Below are 26,511 nucleotides of genomic sequence, written 5' to 3' on the forward strand. Positions count from 1 at the left end.
AAAACAACCAATCAGAGCCGAGATTGAAAGATGCTTTGGGTTGGTGGCTTGAAGATAGCTGATTGAGAAACATCTGTATTTGACAACCTGAGAATGAGAAACAATCAACTATCTTACTTGGCTCTGATTGTTTTCATTTAGGCCTGGTGGATTCTTGTAAATAAAACCAATCCTTTGGTTCTATTAAGTATAATACATCGGACTTTTTTAAATGTTGGTCAGATAAATTGTATAATAATAATAATAATTATAATTATTATTATTACTATTATTATGATTATTATTACCACTATTATGCACTTTGTAGATTCATCAATTCAAATAATAAATGGATTATTTAATGATGATAATAACTAGATGTTGGGTCAGGTAACATATGGAAACAGGTACCTATACAGTATGTGCCGCTGTAGGACATGTTTGTGTGACAGGCAGTGTGTGGGTGAGACTCACTGGTGACCTCCTGCAGGAAGTCCAGACAGGGCCGGCTGATCCCAGACATGCTAACAGATACAGCTACCGGTGTCTGGCCCTCGTAGTTTCTGGTGTTGGTATCGGCCCCGTACGTGTAGAGCATTTGAGCGCACAGCACGTCGTCCCTGAGGGCCGACAGGTGAAGAGGAGTCTGGCCGTCTTCAAGACGTCCAAGATTAGTGTCCGCTCCTCTCTGCAGGAACATGCGGCAGTATGAGTGGTTGCCTTTGATGACAGCATATCGAAGTAGGAAGCCATTCTGAATGTCAATGTTGGCGCTGTGGTCCAGGAGGATCCGTACACAACTGGAGCGCTCACGGATGATGGCCAGCTGTAGCGGTGTGGTCCCTTTGTCACTCAGTGGATCCACCTCGGCCCTGAACTCGAGGAGGAGGCGCACAAACGAGTCTCGGCCGTAGTGGGCGGCCACGTGCAGCGGCGTCCAGCCGTCGTTGCTTTTTGCATTTATAATGTCACTGCGGAACTCGGATTCCAGCATCAGTCGGGCGATGCGCGCTCTGCCGTGCATAGCAGCATAGTGAAGTGCTGTGAAGCCACCGATAAAGTCCTTCACTGTGGGGTCGGCTGCACAGGGGAGAGAGGAAATGAGAGTCAGCTACAGCAGGAGTTGTGCCTTGACACAACTATGGTTAACTAAATTAAACTAAAAACTAAAACCTTTTAGTTAACTCAAATAAAAATCTAAACTAGACTGAATCTATCTGAAACAATATTATGTACTTACAAAACTAAAATAAAAAATATGTAGGACTGTCTTTAGTTTTAGTCTTTGTAAATTTGAGGAGGCACTGGTGCATGTTTATTAAGACTACATGATTATGAGTGTTTATATTGTAATACCTATTCTGAACCTGACAGATCCCATATAACAATAAAAACAAACTAAAACTGAAACTAATAAAATCTCAACTGAGAGTAAACAATCAAAGCTAAACTGAAACCAGCAAACCCACAGTGACTAAAATAAATTGAAAACAAAAATTAAAATACAAAAGTATACTAACTTGAGGCAGTGGGTGAACAATCTGTGATCAGCAGGGGCTCTACAGTCCATCTAAACTCTAACCTACCACAAAGAACCTCTTTACCACTGCACAGTAATAGTTCTAGCCCACAGCGCCCTCTAGCTATCACACTTTAGCTTTGCTACTACACTTCAGGACTGACAAACACATCTCACCTCAGTGGAGAACCTTTAAACTTCCTTCAGCTGTTCATAGCAGTTTCAAATGGCCATGTTTTACATGACTTTAGAACAACAGTTATACACACTAGTATTAACACTCATTTCTCCATCATTTTTCTTTTAAGGGATATCTTATTGAAGAGGAACAGTTTATCTAGCTAACAGCTGGAGAATGTTCCAGAAAACTGGACCCAGATTTACAACCATAACAGTTTTTTACTCTACTTTATTGACTTGTCTGCATATGGTCTCATTGAGGCTTTATACAGGTTGTATACATATGTTTTGTTGTGTGTGGACCCCAGGAAGTGTAGCTGTTACCTTAGCGGCAACTAATAAGGATTGACGAATAAAGAATAACAAATTAGACTATATTATGTCAGTGTTGTGATTGCAGCCAAAGTATAAATAATTCAGCTTTTCCTATTACAGGAGAAATATTTCTATGCAGGGGGTGTTTAAGCCAGGACTCAATACTGAACAACAAAGATTTGGGATACATGGTGGCTCCATTGTTGGTATTTTGGAGCTCAGCTGCTCCAAACCGTTATCAGGTATGCTGTATCTGTCCCCTTCACATATGTTAATAGTTGGATTTGTTGTTGTGTAGCTTAAGGCTGCTTGAATTATTTTCATGGTGTTCTTGATGATACTGTCATGATTTGGTATTTTAATGTTTTGTGTACAGTATCATGCGTATATATCTACATATATAGATTTTAAAAAGGCTATTATAGATCACATTTTCTGCAGATGTAAGGCATTTGTAAGTGTTTTAAGTAATATTTGTTTGACTGTAAGTAGATATAACGGGTCTACGGTTTGTGTTTTGTTATAACTTGAATGAGTTCAACTAAGACAAAGGTGAACGAGAGGCTGTCTCTACCAGTAAAACAGTGCCCTCTAGTGTTTGGACAGTTAAACCTGTCATGGCATAATGCTATCCAGCAAATGGGGCCAATTTCTGCAGCCAGAAAAAAACCCCAAAACAAAGGCTCTGACCTCCGTGCTCCAGAAAGACTCGAACACATCTCTCTTTTCCTTTGGCAGCGGAGAAGTGGAGCAGGGTCCAGCCGTTGGCATCGCGGATCTTGGGTGAGTATCCTTGCTCCAGCATTCTCCTGACAGTGCAGACATCCCCTGCTGCCACTGCAGCCTGGATCTGCAGCTCCTCATGAAGCTCAGGGTTCCTTCTGCAGTGATGGTTCAGCATCCTGTCACATTTCAGAAAGGAAACATTAATCTGTACCCAACTTCTGCTTGGAAACATTGGTGAATACATTCTGTTTGTAAGTTTCTGACTCACCTGCCAAGCGTTGGTGACCTGCCGATTATGCTATTAAAATGTTCTACCATCCAAAACAATTTACAGTACATGTTTTCCATACTGTATAATGTTGATTGAACATTGTCTAAAGCACACCTGGTAGACAGGTGCAAAAGGCGGCAGGGGAGTCCCACACAGCACTAAGTTTACTGAAAAGCTGTGATTTGATAATAGACACAATATGAAATAACATCTTTATACATAAGCTACAGGCTGCGACAATCAATCATAAAAAAGGAGAAAAATTCCAATTACAACCTCACTGGTACTACAGTACAGGGTTCCCACTCTTTTTAAGCAATCATTTTCCAGGATACTTTCCAGGAGTTTTTCTTGACAATTCAGGAGAGCACTTGCTCACAAACAGTTATATCATTTTTCGGTAGGTCTAGCATTGACTTTAACTCCAGATTTATGCTTCCTTTTTTGACAATGAAGTGTCTCAGACTCATTACAATGGCGAAACGTCTGTTTCACTCCACATCTGGTGTGAATGGTCAGATTGACTAACATGAAATGAGATGGGAGCGTTTCAAATGTTTTTACGTTCCACTTCACGTCTGGTTAACCCACTTCGAAGTGGGTCAGCTACTAACTAACTAACTTATAAGCAATCGGAGTGAGGGGCTAAAATAACATTTTTCCAGGACAACACAGATTATTCCCAGGATATTTGGTAATTTTAATCAATTCCCAGGTGTTTCCATGACTGGAAAACTAGTCTGTAAATTTCCACATTAGATTTCAGGACACTTGGGAGGCCTGACATACTGATACCTATAAAAACATTTGAGTTGAAAAAAAAAGTTTTAAGGAAACACATTGGGTCTTAAAGAATTGTGACTAAAGATTACCTGGGTCTAAAGATGGGTATTGGGGCAGATTCCAGGCATATTCTAATGGATTGGTATTGGCTAAATAATTCCTTTCTTTACTGTGATCTATTGTATTTTACCCACCTAAGCCTACTAGTGTCACTAGTACAGTAAAAGCAGTGAACAAAACTACAGCTGCTTATTTGAAGCCAACTGCAGGTCATATCAGATGTCACTAAACTAAAAAAATGTTAATGTTAATTAATGAAAAATGTCTGTTTTGCGGTTAAAGTGCTCTCTGCAAGCCTGTGTCTGTGCTCTGCCACAGATCATTTGTTAGCAAGGAAGCTCCACTCAGTAACACAACTGTATAATCAGAGAAGATTGATACTGATACTGATATGTCTGTGGTAAGCTAATATTGGCCAATGCATTGGCTTAGCTGAATAAAGGACCATTCTGCACTACTGTAGAAACATGGTGGTTCAACATGGCGGCTGTAGATAAAAACAGCTCATTCTAAGGTAATGAAAACACAATTCCTATATTCAGGTGATTATACACTAATGAAAACATACCTATGAATATTACACACCGGACCTTTAACACAGTCAATAACTGATAAAATATAAAATAACAAGCAATGTAAAAACGACTATACACCACAAGTCAAACAAAATAAGCAATATTTATCACCAAAAGGAATTTGTTGCTATGTTGCTTAGTGTCCGTTAGCTCAGCTGTGTGTGTGATTCTCCAGTGCAGCCAACAATACCACTACCAGCTGAAACACGTTTTAGAAATACAGATCAATCGTCAGTTTGTTGTCTGTAGTGACGATGCACTTCTGAGTATTACAATAAATGTATTAATCCATCACTTTAATTCAAACATAAATCATATCATGCGCTACAATAATACTTACCAGTATTCGGTGTAAGTAACCCATTATTGTAATCGCATTACAATTCACTGTAACACAGTAATGTAACACATTACTGTTCTTAATTCAGTAATCACATTAAAATTACTAATCCAACAATTATATTGTTACTTGCACTACAAAATTATCTTGATGATGGGCTTGACTTTTCGTGCAATTCTGAGGATATGGCTTCCTTAAAACTCTGACACTGAAGTTATTGAATATTTGAAGTTGGGGTCAGAGATGGAGTTCCTGAACTGTTTCCCTACAATATCTATGAAAGTCAACACACTGACCCTGTCTGGAGCTCCTGTGGACAGGCTCTTCAGCCTGGGTAGTGTTGTGCTGACTCCGAGGAGGAACAGGTTGTCTGAGAGACTCCTCCACCACTGCTTTAATGATAAACAAGTCAAATAAGCTGCACTAATCTATTATAAAGCCACAGTTTGGGGCGTTTAATACAGTTCATATTACGTGACAATGCATCTCAGAAGTAATGTAACAAGTAGTATACTTTCTACACTAATTCTGATTCTGATTAAGTAACGCATTTTTAAAAAAAAGTAACATGTAAAGTGTAATACTTTCTTTGAGAAACCACAGTCACCAAACACCAGTCCTTACAACCTACTGCAGTTTCAACAGTCTGGTTAAATATATTAGCTGGGCAATTAGTATAGTTTTTAGGGGTTTAGTATAGTTTTTTCCCCTGTGACTTATAGCCACCATTAGGTGAACAGTCATGGCACCTGCATATTGACCTCATGTCTGCAGATTCTTGTGCTGCTTCATTAGTTCATTCAGGGTTTTTATGACTGGACCTTTTTGTTTTGTTAGATAAATCTGTCCCCATAATGAATGCTCATAATGAAGAGGTGTGCAGCAGGTGTAGGTTAAACCTCCAATTCAGTGATCCCTAGTGGCATTAAGGTGACTTGTACAGGACACTGCAGCCCAAATTATTTTTGCTTATGGCATTGCACAGCGGCGAGGGTACATGAGGGACATTTTGTCAAGTGCCCATGTCCACAAAGGTCCGACTGTTGAGTGCAGACCATTTGCAAGCTGCCAAAATGTATGACCGTGTGGACCTTACTCCCTGACAAATATGTGTGAACATATATGCGGACACCCAGTGCAGTGCAAACAGGACCGCAGTCTGGGCACATTGTAGAGTATATGCAGCTCCTAAATCTTAGGTGAAGTTTAAATCTAGTCTTATTAGTTGACAACTATTCTTCTCAGAATATTTAATTAATTACCAACTAATTTAACCATCGATTAATATTTTTTAAAGAAAAACTGTCCAAATTCTCTGATTTCAGCTTCTCAAATGTGAATATTTTTTATTTTAGTGCTCTATGACAGTAAACGGAATATCTTTGGGTTGAGGACAAAACAAGACATTTTATGGACCAAACAATTTTCGACTAGTCAAGAAAATGATTGCCAGATTAATTAATATTAACAAAACGTAAATGTAACAATGGAATATCAGAGACCACATAATTCTGTTCCAGAGAACACAGGTTGACTTAAACCACAGCTAAACTACTGACAGCTAGAGGAACAGCCATAATTACTTGTTTTCTTAAAATATTTGAACTTCTCTTGCTGACCAGTTTCAAATAAAAGTACAGTATGATTTTACCTTTTGACAAGCTGAAGAGAAGTGCTTCTCTTAGTCATATCGGAGCTGCACCTGTAAATATACAGCTGCACTGTCAGGAAGGCACTCTGTCTTCAATAGTTTCTCCTGCAACAAAAACACCGTCATTTATCATTAGTAAAAACTGTGTACAGGAGTGGCCCCAGACAACATCTTTGAGGCACTCAGTTTTTCACTTCTTTGACATCTGAACTTCTATTTAAGTACATCATTTGCCTTCTGTGACTGAGAAAAACCATCACATTTTTCAACATCAACTCATGAGCTGAGATATCAAAAGCAGCAGGAAAATCAAGCAAAACTACTCCTTCAATTTTTCTCTCCAGAAGAAATCATTAGCATTAATTTAACTTTAGCAACACTAACTTGGTTGAATTCCAAATACATTCTTTACCTTAATAAAAAGTATTTAAAATGTGTACAGTTTTTACTGATTAAGTAAAAATGAGAGCCTTCATTTTTCCGACATTTATAAAGTATTTAAAATGTCTATTATTTCACTGATGGAAAATAACGACCTGTTACAGTAACTCTGCTTAAATGCTTTTACCTGTTTTAAGGTGTGCTAGAAAGCTTAAAAAATACACACAGTAGGTCTATATCTCAGCATTTGGTTCACTTCTGTATAGATAAGAAAATGTACAGTAAATTGTCTAATAGAACAATAGCCAAATGCCAGTGACAAGAAAGCACTGAATTTGTCAAAAAAGAAGCCTATTAAGTCTGTATGACTGTTAAAAAAACACATAATGCAGACAGAGAACTGAATGTGGTCTACCCAACTAACCTCCCACGGATGTGTCCATGTTATGGATATATTACAACCACTACTCTAATGAATGACAGGAATGTCAAATGAGAGGAATGTTGCAAATGCACAACTCGCTAATATAGAAACAGCTCAGGTTTAAAACCAGGCTTACTGTTGAAGCCCAATAAGACAGAAACTCTGCAGTATATCCGGTCGTCCCATTGAACACTTTCAACGTTTAGTTGGTTAGCTTAACTAACCGGCTGATGAAAAAACAATGGACAATAGAATGGCTTTATTTGCTAACATAAACCACAATGCAAACCACGCACAGGTAAACAATGATAAGGATATATAACAAAACACTGCGGGGGGAAACGGTAAAGGGAACAGGGTTCGCACACACAGAAAATGTAACGAATACGACTGTTTGACCAAACCTCTCTTGATTTAAGGCTATATTTATCCCCGGCTGTTAGCTAGCGCTGGTTAGCCAGCAAGCTAACAAACTCAGTAGCGATAGCTCGCTAGCTTGTGTTGACTTTTTGTACTTCAGAGTTGGGAAGCGTTACATAGAAACCCCAGTACGCTGAATGCATCGATATTAAAGTTGATTCTATGTATTTCATGACAAACACAGCAGCTTTGATACTATAAAACAAAGACTTACTGACAGACACTGAGCCGACGTTCAACTTAGCCAATCAGCTTCCAGACGGGAAGGGCTGGAGTTGTCAAAGCTGCATATTTCTGTCTCTTTCCACTCAAATCCAACACTAAACTGCTTTACCGTCTCTTAAAAGTTCCTAAAATGACAGTCTGTTGAGCATCATTTCGGTGTTGATCAATCAGCTTTAACAACAAAGTCTCTCTGTGAGCAGTTTGACCCCAACAGGAAAAACAATAAAGCTTCCGCCTGCAGTCCTTCAAAATAAAAGCGTAATTTCCTCTCATCTAAACCGACAACATGAGCGCATTATTTGCAAATCTGAAAAACAAAGCAAAACAAAAAACTATAGACTTCTGCTGATGAAGTCCTTTAGGTGCACGTTATATTTTTGTATTTTTTGTTAAAGATGACATTTTATATTATACATTGCCTATGGAAACTCAACAGGATTCAAAACAGAGAACTATGATTCAGTAGACCAATTAATTAGTTAACCCTATTATTTGAGAACAAATTACATAACAGTGGAGAACCAAACAATCATTAACATACTAAATAAGAATACAAATAGGCGGTAATGAAAATCAACACGGGGTGTCGCGATATACCGACATTGACAATAAAGAAATTATTATAATTAATGTTGTAATCGTGTTAATAGTACACATAATGCACCTCATCGCTTTTTGCCAGTGTTACAGTTGATTCATTTCCCAAATAACAATAAAAAGTTAAAGATGAATTTGAGTGATAGTATTTCTTTCACATTTTCTAAAGATATCCCAATAATATCAATATCATTATATCTTTTGGCCATAATAATCGTGTAGTGACAATCTGGTATTGTGAGAGCCCTATTTGGGAGTATACAACATATTCTGGTAAAGGATTTAGATAATGTACAACTAAGAAAGTAGCACAGTTCAGATTAGGTGACATACAATCCAGTCCATCGGTTATTACTGTAATTTTCCTATGGATATTTAAAGAACACAATATAAAGACACAAGTATTACAAAGAGAAGAAAGCGATGAGAGAGAAATAATGATAATAATAATAATTGGTTACTTAGTTCAAGAACATATTAAGTAGAATTATTATGCCTTTAGAGTATGTTCAACCAATCAAAGTAGTGATTTGTTCAGATTCAGCTTCTACAATCAAAATTTTTAAATGAACACAAATGTTAAGAGATTATATTTTGATTATTGATGATTATTATGTCTGTTGAATACCGGTGCAAATGGGAGTGGCTGTTATATTGAAAAAATGTTGTCACACTTAGTAAAATACAGTACTGCATCAAAGAATGATGAAAACCTGGAGATATGGGATAAAGACAACTAAGGTAGGGTTTGCTATAGAATATATAAAATCCCCTTTAAAGTGAGGTGTAGAGGCAGGTGTCAGGAACAAGGTGATCTTTAAAAGACTAGAATATTGAGGACACGATTTAAAGTTCTTCTTCTCCAGTCCAGATTTTTTTTAAAGGTGCTTAATCAGAAAACCAAACACATTTGTTCCTCTCCACACTATCTTCAAACTCTAAAATACTTTTTTCCGCTTGCCCTATTTTTGTAACTGTGTAATTATTTGCCATCTCTTTTCTGTATATGTAATGCATTCTATGTTTCTGACCTGTTGGATGTTTTACTAAAATTAAAAGTGCACTGTTATTGTTGCTGCATACAATTCTTCAGTTTGCATATACATAGATAGAGAATAAGTAAGGAGAACAACCTAGACATATATATATATATAAAAAGCAATATAAAATGCAATATAAAAAATGTATAAAATGTATAAATAAGCTGTATAATTGTAGTGCAAGTAAAAATATAGTTACATGCTCTTTCCTGTGCGTTCTCCTACTTCCTATAACCATATCTACTTTTGTTTAGTCATCCTAATACTATTGCCACTCTTGATTTATTTCCATCTCTACTATGCTTTACCGCTCTTACTTTTTCTTAAATGTCAGATGTCTCCCTCAGAAATATAAAAGAAAAAGAAAAACAGGCCATTAACCTGTTATATGGTATTATTTTTATTTATTTGAATTATTATTTTACAAATTTTAAGCCTTTAAGCCTATTTAGTCTTTGTATAGTAAACAATATTTTATTATGTTGTTCCTCCTGTTGAATGTAGTCTACTGTTTAAAAAATGCACAACAAATTAAGACTTCCGGTTGCAGCCATAAATTCCTATTGAGTAATGCTTATATCAAAATAAAAGCCTTACTGATAAAGAAAAATTCCACATTTCCTCGTCCTTCTACCTTTTATGAACATTAAAAACGCCAAAAAGTGAAAATAAAGTTGCTCGTTAAGCAAAACTTGCATATATAAGATTCTATAAGAAGCCAATATTAAACATATAGCCTATAGAGAAAGAGATAGGCTATGAGGGCTCTCTCACACACACAGAGCTGCTGCTAATGTGTGCCTAAAAACAGCTCCTGGGAAAGTTGAGCCCATACGTTTACTGTCTCGATTCAAGTCCTTATAGGTCGATATATTAATTAATTGGAATTATTTTGAAGGCTCATGTGGCATGCATCCGGTCTCATTTTGTCGACTTGACTTGTTGACCTAATTGGTGTAGCGCTGCTTCCGCGTGTGTCACGTGACAGCGGTACCCGGAAGAGCCGGCGGCAGCAGCATGGAGCGCGCAGCCGGCTACAGGCAGCGCTTCGACTGTCTGACAGATGCGTACAGATGTTTAGTGACGGGCTCCTGTCCCAGCGGAGGTGCTGCGGACGTGGCGGGTGTGATATTCTCCGGGGTGTGTGCGCAGGTCCCCGGTGAGGAGGACAGAGGTGGTGCTCCTGCAGCGCGCTGCCGTGAGCTGAGCTGCATCAGTGTGAGTCTGCTGGAGAGGATCAGCTGCAGCCTGGCGGACCGGAGCCTGCCTCCAGCCGTGGAGCTGTACTGCGTGGAGGTCCTGAGGGGGCTGTTTCAGGACATGGATCTCATGTCGAAGCTCGTGAGTGCCCCTTTCAAAAGAAACAGTTACTGATTGATTTTCTACAGTGCAGTATATCTAAGGCGCCCACTGTTCCACAGGTCCATCAGTTCCAGTCTGAGGACCAGATCGTCTCACATCTGGCTGCCAAGAGTGTGTCAGCATGGGTTTTCTATCAGCTCCTCAAATCTGTGAGTTCTCAGAGCTGTACTCACAGAACCCACATTGCAACATAACTGAACAGAGGTGGTCCAGATCTCAGCCAGCTTTATGGCCATAGCTGGCCCTATTCTGGCCCAATGTTAGACCAGTTTCACACTCGTTTTTGTTTGCTCATTATTAATACTATTATTATATCAACCATTAAAGTAATGTAAGTGGGTCACTGGGCCAGACCAATTTCGCTATGTATTCAAACTCATGAACCCTACGAAAAACTACAGTCTCGTATCAGCTCCTTTCTACGTATGAGCTCTGTGCACACCATAACTTTACAATCAGGCTGTTCGCTCTTTATTCTCATTAAAGTGACTGACACAGTGTCGATGAGCGCAGTTTGAGCGAGTTTGGCCTAAAGCTGCCCTAGACATAGACAAAAAAGGTCAAAAGGTAAGGTGATTCAGAAGGAGAGGTGGCAGAAAAAATTTAATTGAGCTGTTTATCAGTGATTAGCAGTGATAATTGGACCAATACTAGCTTCGTATAGCAGCACACTAACTTGTTGTATCATGTTAACAATACACGTGTTTATTATACACTTTGATTTTTCAGGGTGCTTTAAGTCCTGTCTGGGAGCAGAAGTGTGTGCAGGCATTTCACAGCTCACCCCCTGGTACTGAGTTGGATGCCTGTCTGTGGTCGCTGACGGAGGTCTTAAAAAGACTTCTTAAAGGAGCTCATCAAGGTAAAACCCCGCTGCTTTGTGCATTCACAAGCTTTTTGGTCACATGTTCATCAGCCAGCAGAAGCTCAGATATCCTGTTTCCCTGATTTTTAAAATTGATCATTTTTACAGCAGCCATTTTGACATTAAATAATAGGGTAATTACAGGTGTTCTAATTAAGGTTCTGTTCCATTTAGTGTATCAGAGCCTTTCCAATGAGCCAGCACACACAATAGCAGCACCCTGACTGTGTTTGACCTTAATGGAACCTTAATTAGAATCATTGGAACACCTGTGTTTACCCTACTATTGTCAAATGTGTCAAAGTGGCAGCTATTTTAAGGCTAATACCAATAGCAATATTTGAGAGTAACTATAGTGGTGTATCAGCCAATATTTATTCTTTTACATTAACACATAACATAAACACTTTGACAAAGATCCCCTAAGATATTTAGTTTACAGAAAAAATCAGCACATTAAATTATCTAAAAGATGAATCAACTTTTCAAATTGTAGCACACAAAATTGCTAGCTAAGACCAACATGAAAGCCAGATCAGAGCCACTCAGGTTGCTTGTAACGTGATCCTTGTTGTGTCTGATTTGAATGCGTGTGTTTTCTTCCATCAGAGATTATTGGGAAGCTTCTGGCAGCGTTTGACTCCAGCCTCACTGCTTTATGTAAGTTTCTCCCTGAGGAGGGAGAGGAGATGGCACAGTGTTTGGTGGACTTTACCAGGAGCAGACACTCAGGAACAACATTCTGCCTCCTGCTGGACCTGCTGGAGGTGCTCACCGCATCCAGCTTGTTATGTGGAGCTGGCGTCTGTCTGAAGAGTCAGAGAATGACCCACATCCACTCCTCAGCCCTCCTTACAGCAATCAGCTCCTCCTCAGAGTATTATGTCAAAAAGCGAGCGCTGCTGCTCCTAAAGAGAGCCGTGCTGCAGAAAGCTGGAGAGGACTGGGCTTTAGGCGAAGTGCCGCTCACCGGGCCGAAGTACGAGCACTTCCACTTTGATATGAGCATGCTGGCTCAGAGCGTGTTGACTGCAGTGGCTGCTAATTGGTTACAGAGCGTTCAAGTGGAGTCCACCTCTTTCTTCGGAGGGACCAGACGCGGTCAAGGTGACGAAGGTCAGAAACCAGACTGTGTGATGCTTAGAGCTGTCAGCCTGCTTCTTCTCAAGTCCATAGAGCTTCACATCCAGACAGCTGGCGGAACAGGTGAGAACCCATGATAGAAATCACAACATCAGTATACATACATTATAACATACAGGTGATGGTGTATGTCTATGGTGTGTAATTCTGGACAGTTTGAAAGCGTTGATTTAAACTAATGTAAAGTGTCAAGATGTTTGGATTAAAGGACCAGTGTGTAGGATTTAGTGGCATTTAGTTCTGAAGTTACAGATTCCCACCAACTGAATACCGCTCACATTGCAAGTATGTAGGAAAAACGACAGTGGCCACAAAACTCCTGAAAAACCCAAAAGGCCTATGCAAAGTTAGTGTTGGATTTGTCCATTCTGGGCTACTGTAGGAAACATTGGTGGTTCAACATGGGCAGAACTTCTGTAGAAGAGGACCCACTTCCCTCTTGGAGATAAAAACGTCTCATTTCTAAGTAACAAAAACATGATGATTGGATGATTCTAATAATCAGGTGATTATACACTTAATGAAACATACCCTATTGAATATTATATCCCATTTCTGACAATAGATCCTACTGAATGTTACACACTGGACCTTTAACACAGTCAATAATTGATAAAACATAAAATAACGAGCAATGAAAATTGACTGTACACAACAAGCAAAACAAAATGAGTAATATTTATTACCAAAAGGGAGTTGTTGATATGTTGCTTAGCATCCGTTAGCTTGGGGTCAGCGCAACAACCTGTAAACCCAACGATATATTCATTATAAAGCTGATATGTGAACTGTGTTAGCAAGCAGCCTGTTTACATTTCCAGCTGGCACCAAGCAATATTAGCAATATTTTGGCTCAGGTTTGGTCTCCACTAACTCATGAGAAAACCTTCAAAACATGAGAGTACTTTCGGTTTATAAGAGCTTTTTCATTGCTACTTGCTGCTGCAGGAAACAAGGTTGAGAGCGGTGAGACTCAAAACAGTAAAATTGCGGACTGTAAAACCAAAACAAAAGCTAAATGATGCTAAAATGCTGAGTATATCAGAATTGGCGATAATTCTCTGTGGGCTCATTAGTATGATCTATACACATTACATACAGTCATTTGAGCCAGTGTTATTACAAAAGTACTAATTAATGCAGCTTTATATTTTTATATATTATTTTCTGACTCACTTATGATGATAAACCTCCAGAGAATTTACGGTTTCACTCTCACCTCTCTCAAAGTGTTTTTCAGCCACAGCAGGCAGCTGTTTCTAGACAAAAAGCTGTAAAACACACTGTACATTACCTGCCCAGCACCAAACAGCAGACAGATACAGTCAGCAATGAGCATAGCAGCTAAAGACCCAGATATTTCCCTCAGGAATTGGAGAGGTAAAAGAGAGCAATTAAACAACAGAAAAATGTATTTATTGCAGGTTTGATGTTTTCAGTAGATTTTGGTAATCATGTTCTGTGGTCTTGACAGTTTGTCTTTTCAAACACTTGAGTTGGTAGGTGCCAAATTAGATACATCAGCTCCATGTAGTAAGAAAGTGAATTCTGCACTCCCTGATCTCCACAGAAGGGGGCACTCCTCTCACACATGAGTTGAGTTGCTATGCTGATACCCTCCCTCTGTCTTCTCTCAGCTGGAGTGGGCAGTCCTGCAGAGGTTTATGGGTATCTACAGAGTCTGTGGGGTTTCCTGAAGAGGAACAGTGGCCAGCTGATGGAGGTCACTCACCTCTGCTGCTGGGTCAGCCTGCTGTTTGGAGAACAGGACGACGACATGATGGAGGCAGCCAAAGCTTTGCTCTCTGTGTTCCTCCATCACAGGTACAACAGACACACAGTCAGCAACATGATGCTCAATCCAGGGGTTAGCTTTATATTTGACTTACTCCTGGTTGGCTTAGGGTACAATGGGAAATGCCTTGTTGTCCCCTCAACTAGGAGCTCATAGGCTCAGTTGTTTTACCAAAAACGTTGTGTTCTGAAGAAAGTTTTCATTTACTGTTTAATTAATCATACATGATATTCTGAAGTCTTTAGTCTTTAAATCTTTAGTGAACAATTTGGTGGAAAAACTATTTGTGATATTAGCAGGTTCCATGTTTTCCTGAACAGTCTGTCTCTCTGTGCAGAGTCTGCTCTGGGTTAGATGACTTCGCTGTGCTGGAGGCAGCCTGCGCCTCCGGCTGCAACCCTCACTGCCACTTCCTGCTTCTTCTTCAGAGCATCTCCTTCGACCACAGCATCCTCCTCGACTTCCTCATCTCCACTGAAACCTGCTTTCTGGAGTACTTTGTGCGTTACCTCAAGTGCCTCAGAGCTGACTGGCGGGGCTTCACCGCTGCATGTGGAAGAATCTGCGTGTCAGACTGTCATCTTTCGCTCACTTCCTCACGTGGCATTGATTTGTTTGCAACAACATATAAAGGTGGGTCAGAGCGAGTTTGGTTCAAGCCCACAGGTGTTATTTCACCAGTGGGCTCAATTTCTGGGCTCCGCCTCGTAGAATACGGTAGTTCTGACGAGTCTGATCCAGAGACCATGGATTCTCAGGACGAAGCAGGGACCTCTGTATGTGAGAAAAGTAGATCTGGTGCCTTGGATGTGAAACAGGAGATCAGTGGACCACCAGTACCTATTAGACAGAAACATTACGAGCCCTCTCACTCAACAGGATTACTCCATGAGGACCGAGGACCAGAAGGGTCATCACCACTGGTGTTACACAATGAGCAGGCACTATGTCTGAACACGCCGCCTCCATCAGGACAGGTGAACTGTGAGACATCAGCCAGAGCAGTCCTCTGTCTGTCAGAGCTCAGGGAGGTTGTGACAAGGCTGCAGACGAAGAAACTCTTCCCATACAACCCTTCGTCACTCTTGAAGCTCTTAGCACAAATACAGCAATCGCATCTGTCACAGTTCTATGAATGAATCTAATCTCTAATGAATAAAAGGACATTTAATGTGTGTTTTGTTTTGTTTTATGAGGTGACGCAGCAGCCATGGGTTCGACTCCATCCTTCGTTCCTCTGCTGCGTGTTATCCTCTCTCTATCCCCCATTTCCTTCCACTCTTCAGCTGTCATTATCCATTAAAATCAATAAAAGCCAAAAATATTATATATATAAATATGTGTCTGTTAGTCCTAAATCCTCCTGAATTTCCTCCCTTCCACCCGGTGCCTGCTGGGACAGGCATGTGGGTAAAGACCGAACGCCCCCAGGAAGAGCACCGGGCTTTGAAGCCAATTTGACATAGTGTAATGACAGCAATGGTGTCAGAAGAAAGAAAGAGAAAAATAGCACGTTTTTAGCACAACCTTTATATTTGAAAGTTTTTGAAAGTGTTTCTGTGGTTGTGTTTCATACTAACGGAAACTTCCCAGGTACCTTTTCATGTGGCTGACATATTAATCATTAGTTTGAAGTGTCATCAGCATGCTTTATTGATTTAGCTTAATGCACCAGTACACTGTTTGCTCTGTCAGTAGACACACACACACACACCCTCCTGTGATGGAGCTGACTGTAAGCCAGCATACTGTTCTGTTTATATGCACCATTTTGAGAATAGTCAGCCTATTGAGAATGATAATATCAGTGTAAATGCTTTCAGCCTGGTTAAATCACAGATATTAATCTAAAAAGGCAATGAAAGAGACTATGGTGCTTAAAGTGGTTGAACTGTCAGTTGAGGGATCTGCAGGATCAGTTGAAGTGTAAGTTGAACTTTGGCAGATACTTTCATCAGTTCTAAATAAAACATATTTGTAATTAGGGTGTTTCTACTACTTTTACCAGTGCTAATATGCAGTACTTTTCTGTACAAGTCAATTAGTTGAATTGAAGTCAACATAATTGCCCAGTTGCCTCTAATGTCCCTCGACATTAGTGGGAGAACCTGCTTTTGTACTTACTGTATCAGGAACACAGTACAAACAAGGTTATCATATCCCTTGAGGGCAAAGCTTGTGTGTGTGTGTGTATGTGTTGTGGCAATCCGCTAACCTACCTCTACTTCCTGGAGGGGAGGGAAAAAAAGAAACGTTCCCAGGTAATTGTGGCTGTGCTGGGTGTGACCCTAAAGAATGTCAAACAAAGAGAGTGGCTGGCTGCCTGTCGTAGCGGAGAGATAGAGGATTTTGCCATCCCTGTTAATTTCCCACAGTAAACACAGCAGCCAGGGTGGAAACAACCTGCTCTATCTGGTGGCACTGACAGTGGAAAGGTAAGCCTGTGTTTTCCTGTGACCTTGGGGTGTGATTGTTTTTTAGCTTGAATGTGAGTGACAATAGTTTTTTCTCCCTATTCTGGTGTGAATGTGTATCCTGTGCTGAAGTTAGAGGTCCAAGGCCGCCTGCAGCCACAGGTTGGGAGCTGTTTGATCAGAAGAGATCCTGCAGTTCAGAGAAGTTTGCTCTCAGGCTCTGCAAGCTTTGTCACGGCTGAGTTGGGATGAATGACATCTCTGTTCTCAGAGAGATCAACACAAAGATCCTGTGAGATCCAGGTTGTGTGGTCTGCCCGCTTGAAATCAAAAGATTCAAAGTTAAGATTAGTTGTGGAGGTTTAAGATGTTTTAGCTGTTTTTTATCTCCGTTTGACAGCTTCAAGGACCTCTATTGCTAGGTAATCTTTGTAGGGCCGGCACCTATGTAAAGGTGGAATAACAAGTACTTTGACTGGAGGCACATCTTGTTTAATGTTGCTGGAAGTGCTGAACAAAGAGCAGCTAACGGACAAGTCAAGAACGGTATTTTTACTGTGTATTTGTAAAGCCTGAGGTCATGAAAAACAGCTCTGAGCTTTGTTTATTAGATACAGAGAGTTTATTCTTCTTCACTGGTACTTTAATATTTTCAAAGTGACACTTTCAGCTTTTGTCCTTCATTCCAGAGAAATAACAAAAAAATAAAAGTGATAAACGTAATAGGCATTTAGAAAGAAAGAAAAGTAGTGGTTGGTGCCAGTTTATATGGATATAGGAAATATTGATTGGTTAGAAGAAGTAATTTCAGGGCTCTTTTGATCCAGACAACAAATTGAAAAAATTGTCAAAAAGAACCTGTATCCGTAAAAATCCAATGGTATACGAGTTTATCAATCAGTATCATGTCATATCAAATCATATAATAAAAAGATAAAATAAAATATGTCAAAGATCCAGTCTGTAATCTTCTGTGTCACATACAAATGTATCCCCACCGTGGATAGTACCGTATTTTTGTACATTTATTCCAGTGAGAGAATTCCAAATTTTGGACCGTGGGTTGATGCTTATACTGTGTTCTGGTAACAAAAATAAAATCCCTCCATCAGGATGAGCTACAGCTGAAAAGGACGGGCCCCCCAGGAGACTAGGGAGGCCTCTGTTTGGGTCTAGTGAGATTGTCTTTGCAGTGAAACAACCAGGATCACAGGCAATCACTCCCCAACTGCAACAAGCTAACACTGATGCACTAATGTGGTGGGGAGTAACATATCAGTGCTAGGACAGGCTAGTTCTGGATAAACTGTTATACAGTAACAGCAAAGCAACAATGAGAGATTGTATTGAGCTACAGAAGCTACTGGGACAGAGGTGAGATCAGAGGTGATATCAGGACTCTCCAGGTGTATTTACACATATTTTACTGGCCAGCACATTGCACCGGCCATCAGCAGCAACCTCCCCCCAAAGACGTTTTGTAGCCACACTGTTTCCGCCTTTGCTTTTGAGGGAGGACAGTTATTATTCACGTAAGCACAAGAGGTTACCTGTCACACACAAAACACACATTTTGGTAGTTTTTGAGCATGAATAAACAAATGCACGTCTACATCCACCTGGCCCTCCCTGCTGTTTGACTGAGTGGCTGTATTCAAAGAAGTACTGCAGGGGAATACTAACAGTCTGCTGTGTGTGCGTGTGTGTGTGGGGGGAGGACTCAACAACTTGGCTTCCACTGTAGGTTGATAGACCACTGAATAGACTTCTTGTCAAGCTGAGCTAGCCCAGTGCCTCTATATATACCACCCAACAGAACACACACAAACACCACTCACACACACATACAGACACACACACACACACACACTCACACTATTTATTGTCTCCATTATTAACTGCTTTGTACTGTGATGTGTTGGGAGGTTGCAACCCAAGCTTTCATTGTCAGCGTTTTTGCTTTCTCTCTCTCTTTCTATCCTTTTCTCTTTTTCTCCGTGTGTGAGAGAGCCGGGGCTGTTGAAATGGGAGTGGAAGTGCTCTCAAGAGTAAGGGAGGGATCACTGGGTAAATATTTGTTTAGGAAACAGACCTTTATGTACATTACAGTAACTGTAGCATCTGCAACTGCAGTCTGCTTGTTGTAACCTCTTTCTGGAGCCCTTACCTCCATATCTGTCATCAGAAATAACTCAAACCTTTGCACTTTTGTCATTGCTTGGTGTGTTGTAATAATTTATAATCAACTGAACGTTATATTAAAATGGATAGTTAATGTGCAAGTCACACTGTTTGACAGAGAAAAACAACCCGAGCCAAGGGGAGAACAATGGTTGTATGAAATGGTCCAAACATGGAAGCATTTACATTGTAGTGAAAGCTGCTCAGCCAGGACATACTCCAAAGGTTTCTCCTGCTTCCTATTCATGTCATCTTTGGCATCAGGGTCACATATTTTACTTCTGCCATGCTTCTGGAACTTTAAAGCCCTTCTTCAGTCAAAAAATAGTGTTTCGTCTTGTTCCTACAGTGTGATATTTAAATGATGTACACTACAGTATGTGTAGAGTTTGACACTAGAAGGATGTTTTCCCTTGTGCTCTGTCCTCCAATAACAGCTGAGCAAGCCCTGTGCTGTGCCCATGTTCTACGATCATCTACGTTGAACTAACAATCACATTTTAAAGATTTTAAAGACACATATATAGGTCTATATATTCATACAAGTTAGCTAGCTAATGTTAGTAAAATACTAACTAACTAACTAGCCAACACATTTTCATCATCCTCCGTTACTTAGCTAATGTTAGCTAACTTAAGATGTGACTATATAGTATATTTTGCTTTTGTCTTTTAAAGGTCCAGTGCAGTTCAGTGTAACATTTAGGAGGATGTATTGTCACAAATTGAATATAATAATAATGTTTTTATTAGTATATAAGACACCATGTAGAATTTGTTGTGTCGTCTTCCATGGAGTCCACCATGTTGAACTGCCATATTTCTACAGTAGCCTAGAATGGACAAATCAAACACTGGCTGTAGCCTTTTATTTCAAGTAGTTTCATTCCCAGGTCGTCAAATACAGACGCCAGTTTGTTTAATTTAGTTTCAATCTGAAACTTCACTGCTAGATTCCACTAAATCCTACACACTGGTCCTTTAACCATCTTCAAAATGTGGTTGTCTTTTCAACATGGAGAGCTTTGCACATAGCATATCTAAGTACAGGAAAGAAAAGTTGACTGAGGTTCTGACAGAGGCTTACTTAACTGTTATTGGAGCACAGAGCAAAAAGGGGCGGGAGTTAGGAAGGGTCAATTGTGGATTGTGAATAGTAACTACAGTGTCTACTGGTAGCCTAGTTACTATACACTAACTTGCCCCTCCTTGTGTTTGTGCGCCCTGGTGGCTCTGTTAGGGTGGAGGGATGTTCGACACGCTGTATCAGTGGTTCTGGTGGGACAAAATCTGGCTGCCTGCGAATCTGACGTGGGCTGACCTGGAGGACAGGGATGGCCGGGTCTATGCCAAAGCCTCACATCTCTACGTCACTGTCCCCTACGCCTTCGCCTTCCTATTCATCAGATACCTTTTTGAAAGGTAAGATCCACACTCTGTGCACCTACTCTCCCATATAGTTATACTGTAGCAACAGAGCATCTGCTTATGACCTACATAAGCAATAAAAGACCATCAAAGAGAAGATTGGCTATCACTATAAAATTATTTTTAATTCTTAATTTGGTCAGATTCCCCTCGAAATTAATGAACAAGGTGGTGGAAACAGTGTCCACACTGTCCAAACTTTTGTCCACAGGGGCCGTCACACATGAACACAAAATGAAAGTTCCTTGTTGCTGCTTTTATCTTAGGGAAAAATAGTCTTAGTTAGATATTTCAACTCAAGAATGAGGCAGGACATGTTTAGTTTTTCAATATTTAACCAAAACCACCATTTATCACCTACAGTTCAAGTAAGACTATGTAACCGATTGCTAAACAGCATCCACTGTGACTACAAGTGACAATTACACAAGTGCTAAAACTTTCACAACTCCAGTTTGCCTGTTTGATCTGCCTGCCTTTTGACCCTTGCCTGTTTTTGACGACAGTAAACATGAACTTTTATCTTAACCTGCCTGTCTGTCTGTCGTGCTCCTGGATTCAAGCCTGTCATTCTCTCAACCATTAAAAAAAAATCTCAGTAATGTCATTGTATTCATCAGTACTTTGATCAGTTGAATTAGTTCTCAATTGACTTATATGATTAAATGGGTATGGTAAAATAATATGAAATTAAAAAGTACTGTAAAGTTCCAAAGCAAGGCAAAGCAATAGATTTTCTCCAAAACGTATTTGGGAAAGCAAATGAGTGTATAAATGTATTTTTATTATATATATTATATATGCTACTTAAATTAATATGCCTTCTTCGAATTACCGCTATGTAGCCAATACTTTACATTTTTGAATGCAGGCAATGATTCGCATTAATTTCTGTATGGTATGAAAATAGTTTAGCAGAGTAATTAATGGATTACTTGATTATGTAATCCATTACAGCAAACGTCAAGTCAAACTACTACTACTACTACCATTATTAACAATAGCAATAATAATAGAAATAGTAGCAAATAAATAAGGTATATTCTATTTATTTATTATTTGTTATATGTCAATAAACCATCAATTAAACTACACCTTATCCATCATGTACTGTTTGCCCTCTGCTGACATTGTTAGAATTTAACCCTCTGTGTGTTTACTGTGCTCCAGGTGGATAGCAACACCACTCGCAGTCTCTGCTGGGATCCAGCAGAGAGTCCATCTTAAAGCAGAGGACAACCCCATCCTGGAAGCCTACTACACTACTCACTATAGAAATCCTGCTCAGGTAAACAAAGTCCCACTCAAAAAAGCAGCGACTGATGTTTAAATATCAACAGCCCACTGTTTAAAAGAAGCTCACAAGAATAGGAAACTGCACTGTGTACATCTCAGCACTGGATATATGGAAGCAGTGTGGACCAGTTGTCCAACGCAGTGTTTTTGGGTTTTACTTCTTAGTAAGTGGTTAAGATAACAGCATTTAACTGTTTTTGAGCATTCATGCTTCCTGTGCTATTGGACTCATTGTGATATAGCAATGCTCTAATAACATTTAACAGTTCAGTTAACAGTTAACAGGTCCGGTGTGTAACATTTAGTAGGGTCTATTGTCAGAAATGGAATATAATATTCATAGGTATGTTTTCATTAGTGTATAATCATCTGAAAACAGGAATTGTTGTGGTTTTGAGCTGTTTATACTTCCTCTTCTACGGAGGCCGCCATGTTGAACCATCTGTTTCCACAGTAGCCCAGAATGTACAAACCAATCACTGGCTCTAGACAGGGCCATTTTTCACAAGTTTCGCAGACACTAATGTTTGTCTTACTTTCTTTGAATGGGAGGCTGAGGCGAGGTTGTTATAATCTGCAACTACACTGCTAGATGCCACTGAAGCCTACACACTGGTCCTTTAAAACCTATACTTTTTAAGGAACTTATTGGCCTGAGGGTGCTGGCGCATGCCTGGTTTCACTCATATCTGAGTTTTAAGATTAAATGTGGTGTCCCACAGGAAACAATACTCAGCCCACTTTTGTTTTGTGGCTTTTTAATAACTTTCCTGGCTTTTAAATTCATTCTTCATTGTGACATGTGCAAACAACTACCTGAAAACTGAATGTCAAGAAGGCCAAATTGTTTCTTGTTGATTCAGCCAGACATAGAACAGTTTTCAAAATTTACCTTGATGGCTGGACAATTTCTCAGAGCCACAAATATGGGAAATTGGTAATCATTTTCCATTTGTATCTAAGCTATGAGCTGCATATTAGTGTAACAAATGTCTTTTTAATTTATGATACATAGTTTAGATCTGCCATTTTATCTAATACAGATGCTGAAATCCTTGTGCTTTATAACATAGCTCCTGTCCTTCCTGTACATCTCCAGTCTTATCACGGAGCGTAATCCATTATGTCCACATCATAGCAAAAAATCAGTGTCCTTGTTTCATTAATTGATCTATAAACCTTACTGCTGACCGCATTCATTGATTTAGAACCTTTATTTTGTTGTTCACTTCCTTCCAGGCAGATATCGACGGGCTGTCTAAGAAATGCAGTTTGTCTGTGAGACAAGTTCAGCGCTGGTTCAGAAGAAGACGCAGTCAGGACCGTCCTGGAGTCCTGAAGAAGTTCAGAGAGGCCAGGTCACTACTGTGTGTGTGTGTGTGTGTGTGTGTGTGTTTGTTTCTATGTGTGTGTGATGATAATGCAATACTCCCAATAGCCACAATCTAAACATATCTCTCTTCTGCCCCCTACAGTTGGAGGTTTGTCTTCTACCTGTCGGCATTCATCGGAGGAATAATAGCATTGTACGATGTGAGTGACTGTCCAATTCGCCCAGAACATTTTACTGAAGGAATGATTTTACTGTAAAAAACAACTTGAGACAGCTGTGGTTACATTATAAAGTCACTGGCTGCCTTGTGGGCGTGGCTCTATAGCTTTGATAAAGCTTTACTCTTCTATATTTCCAATATCATACAAGAATGTAATTTCTCTCCATATTTTTGCAGAAAGAATGGTTTTATGACACCCGGCAAGTATGGACAGGTTTTCCACGTCAGGTATGTATGCTTCTCTTACACACCATTATCATCATATTAACTCGATTAAATCTAATTAAATATAATTCTTGTTTTGACACTGATATCCGTGTTTCTTTCACTTGTGTCTTTTCCTTGCATCTTACTCCCTCCTACTGACAACACAAGGAGAGAGAAATCAAAGATACACATTTTTAGAGAAATTAGTCATGTTTTCCACTAAACCTTCATCTGAAGCAACGTCAGTTTCTGATGACGGTAGCACAGCTGGATCAGTTGTTTATGTTCTGTAGCAACTTTTTCGTATTTGCCCATGTAGGCACTATCCAAACATAAATAAGGGCACACAGTTACCACTGTCAGCACAGCAGTGTTTTGTCTCTCTGTGCTGCCCTTTAAAATAAAGGGTTTGACTAACATCTGCGCATTTAGTATATATCTGCATTCTGTGATAAATTGCATTAAAGGTCAATATATAAACAAGTGGAACAACATCAGAAGAGGCTTTATATTCAAACCTACAATAAATTAAATTTCTATAGATGCAACTTTACAGCCTTCTGCATGTAACTGATTATCAATTATTAACTGCCTTCCTTCAAAATGGTTGATAGTAAATAAAAGGTCTACAGACACCACAGAGGGTGCAACAATCATTTATAAGTCACAGACACTTCTTATAGAATCAATAGTAGAATAAAACTTCACCAAATCAGACAACTCAGAAATGTGTAAAAAATATAAACTCCACAGACTGCAACCCACAAACACACATGTTAAAGCAAAAGAGAAAATGCACAGTTTTCACACACCATAGCACACACAAACACAAAACACAAAACACTACGCAGCTAGGCAACAGTGGTTATTGGTGGTATTACTTGGAGAGTGAGTTACAACAATCAGTGAGTTTGCTGTAGTACTCACCTCACCTGAACAGCATTCTATAATCTTTGTGCACTGCAGATTCCTCCTCTATAGGCTCAGCTTATTGCTCCCTCATTCTCAAAGTATAATATAACCAGTCCACCCAGCTTCTGTCCCACTATAACCAGCCTGAGTGTAAATGGGTGTGGCAGTAGCTCAACTCTGTGGGGACTTGGCCTTGGAACTGAAGAGTGGCTGGTTAAAATCCAACACAGACCACAGTACAGACAGTGGATAGCTAGCTGGAGTTTTGCCAGTTCACCTCCTGGGCAATGCTGAGGTGCCCTTGACCAAACTCCTAACTCCTCTGGGAACCACTATGTTGTGTCCTGGTAATTTCACTATGGTGGACACAAATGTACCTCTTATGTGTACCAATATAAACTTGGTGTTACCAAACAACAGAGATGGTCTTCTCACTTTAAGTGAAAGTGAAGTAAAACTTAGGTCTTTATTTAAAAAATACAACTTTGTTCTAGTTTTCATGGGTGGAAGGAATATAAATCTGGCTTATGGACTGGTTTCAGTTAAAAGGACAAACACTATGATGTCATTCTCCTAAACACATTGTGATGGGTATATCCCATGGATTCATTATCAGCCTGTACTTGCCTTTGAAAAAAGAGTTGAGTGGGAGATCACGTCTTAGAGTGAACAATGGATTCATCTAAAGTTCCTTCCTTCCAGCTAAATGGGTTCGGACAAAGAGCACAGCTTTCAGGGACAAATCTTTTGTCTGTGTGTCTGAGATTCACTGTAGCTTCATGTTACATGTTGTCCATCTCTTTCTTACTCTGACTCTGTTTCTGTGTGTCTCTCTCTGTCTGCAGTCCATGCTGGAGTCTCAGTACTGGTATTATGTCTTGGAGATGAGCTTCTATGGCTCTCTTCTCTTCAGCGTTGCGTTTGATGTCAAAAGAAAGGTGAGTAGTAGTTTTTAGAGGCCAGAATTTCAGCTTGGATCAATCACTACTGATGTATAAATCCCCTGCACTGCATTTTCTAGAGAGAGAGAGAGAGAGAGAGAGCATGCATAAGAGAGGGAGTGGGCAAATGGCCATGCATACAAACTAAACAAACCAAGACTGAGACTTTATTTTATTGGGTTTTGAATTTCGTACTTGTTACTACTAAAGATCCATGATTTGTCAAGGGGCATATTCAGGGGCAACGGCCCGCAATGCAAAAAAGCTTGGGAACCCATGCTATGGAGGACCCTGTATCCTATCATAACGTGGACAATATTGGCCAGACCATGTCACTAGTGGGGCTTAAGCATGGCAATTTCAGTTGGTCCATTGAACAGGTCCGAAGCAAGTTGTCTCCACAACTACTGGATGTTAATGGTCTCCAGAGGGTGAACCGTGATTAATGTGTGTCTAACACTAGTGCCACCATCAGGACAAAGTTTCCATGTACACACAAGAAATATCACTTTGTAACCTAATTTGTAGTTTTGTATGACATTTGCTGAAAACAGTCAAGCTTTTTTAAATTTCAGTTATTCCCAAGTGGGAACCTATCTTAGTTACCCATTGGTTTGTGGAGAACTGTTTTGAAGCCTCAGGTTTGGCATTATGGTCGTCACCATGACAGTTTGTTAGAGCCAGTGGAGGTGACATACTGTGAGTTGAGCTGTGCAGTTTTGACTTGTCTGTAGCAGAAACAATGGCGGCTCGCCTGATCACACATGATTTCATATTACAGATAAACAGTACACTAAAATATGTTTCTGATATGATTTTAAGTGAGAAATAGTAAACACAGAAACATAATCTGGATCCATATCTGATCAGCACTGCCTAGTTTGACAGTTTGATCTGAGTTTGGTGCGTTGAGCTGGACGGATTCACT

At 39.8% G+C, this 26,511-nt stretch overlaps 3 protein-coding genes across 4 annotated transcripts in view; 2 read left to right on the forward strand and 1 right to left on the reverse strand.

Annotated features, from left to right (window-relative positions):
- The window catches only part of asb7 (ankyrin repeat and SOCS box containing 7), a 16,649-nt gene extending 8,578 nt beyond the window's left edge, over nt 1-8,071 (reverse strand). Inside the window, exons 1-4 of one of the 2 annotated variants that reach the window (XM_035651807.1) lie at nt 7,843-8,071; nt 6,400-6,504; nt 2,684-2,895; nt 454-1,059 (exon numbers count right to left, since the gene is read on the reverse strand). In XM_035651807.1, the coding sequence (XP_035507700.1) occupies nt 454-1,059; nt 2,684-2,895; nt 6,400-6,437 (856 nt within the window). In that variant the 5' untranslated portion in view covers nt 6,438-6,504; nt 7,843-8,071. Of the gene's footprint in view, nt 1-453; nt 1,060-2,683; nt 2,896-6,399; nt 6,505-7,838 lie in introns of both variants that reach the window. The other variant, XM_035651806.1, reaches the window with a different exon arrangement.
- Nucleotides 8,072-10,472: 2,401 nt separating this feature from the next.
- Nucleotides 10,473-16,588, forward strand: lins1 (lines homolog 1). Its single transcript, XM_035652588.1, has 6 exons — nt 10,473-10,827; nt 10,908-10,997; nt 11,578-11,710; nt 12,323-12,919; nt 14,494-14,680; nt 14,989-16,588. Exons 1-6 carry the CDS (start codon nt 10,504-10,506, stop codon nt 15,788-15,790), a joined length of 2,133 nt encoding a protein of 710 aa, XP_035508481.1. The 5' UTR covers nt 10,473-10,503; the 3' UTR covers nt 15,791-16,588.
- A 378-nt stretch (nt 16,589-16,966) lies between these two features.
- The window catches only part of cers3a (ceramide synthase 3a), a 16,749-nt gene continuing 7,204 nt past the window's right edge, over nt 16,967-26,511 (forward strand). The window contains exons 1-7 of the mRNA XM_035682169.1: nt 16,967-17,086; nt 20,487-20,668; nt 21,845-21,962; nt 23,210-23,328; nt 23,446-23,503; nt 23,701-23,751; nt 25,488-25,580. Of these exons, the coding sequence (XP_035538062.1) occupies nt 20,496-20,668; nt 21,845-21,962; nt 23,210-23,328; nt 23,446-23,503; nt 23,701-23,751; nt 25,488-25,580 (612 nt within the window). The 5' untranslated portion in view covers nt 16,967-17,086; nt 20,487-20,495. The remainder of the gene's footprint in view (nt 17,087-20,486; nt 20,669-21,844; nt 21,963-23,209; nt 23,329-23,445; nt 23,504-23,700; nt 23,752-25,487; nt 25,581-26,511) is intronic.

Source organism: Morone saxatilis, unplaced genomic scaffold (genome assembly GCF_004916995.1).
Source record: "Morone saxatilis isolate NCDOM2014 unplaced genomic scaffold, NCSU_SB_2.0 Contig11, whole genome shotgun sequence".
NCBI classification, from domain to species: domain Eukaryota; kingdom Metazoa; phylum Chordata; class Actinopteri; family Moronidae; genus Morone; species Morone saxatilis.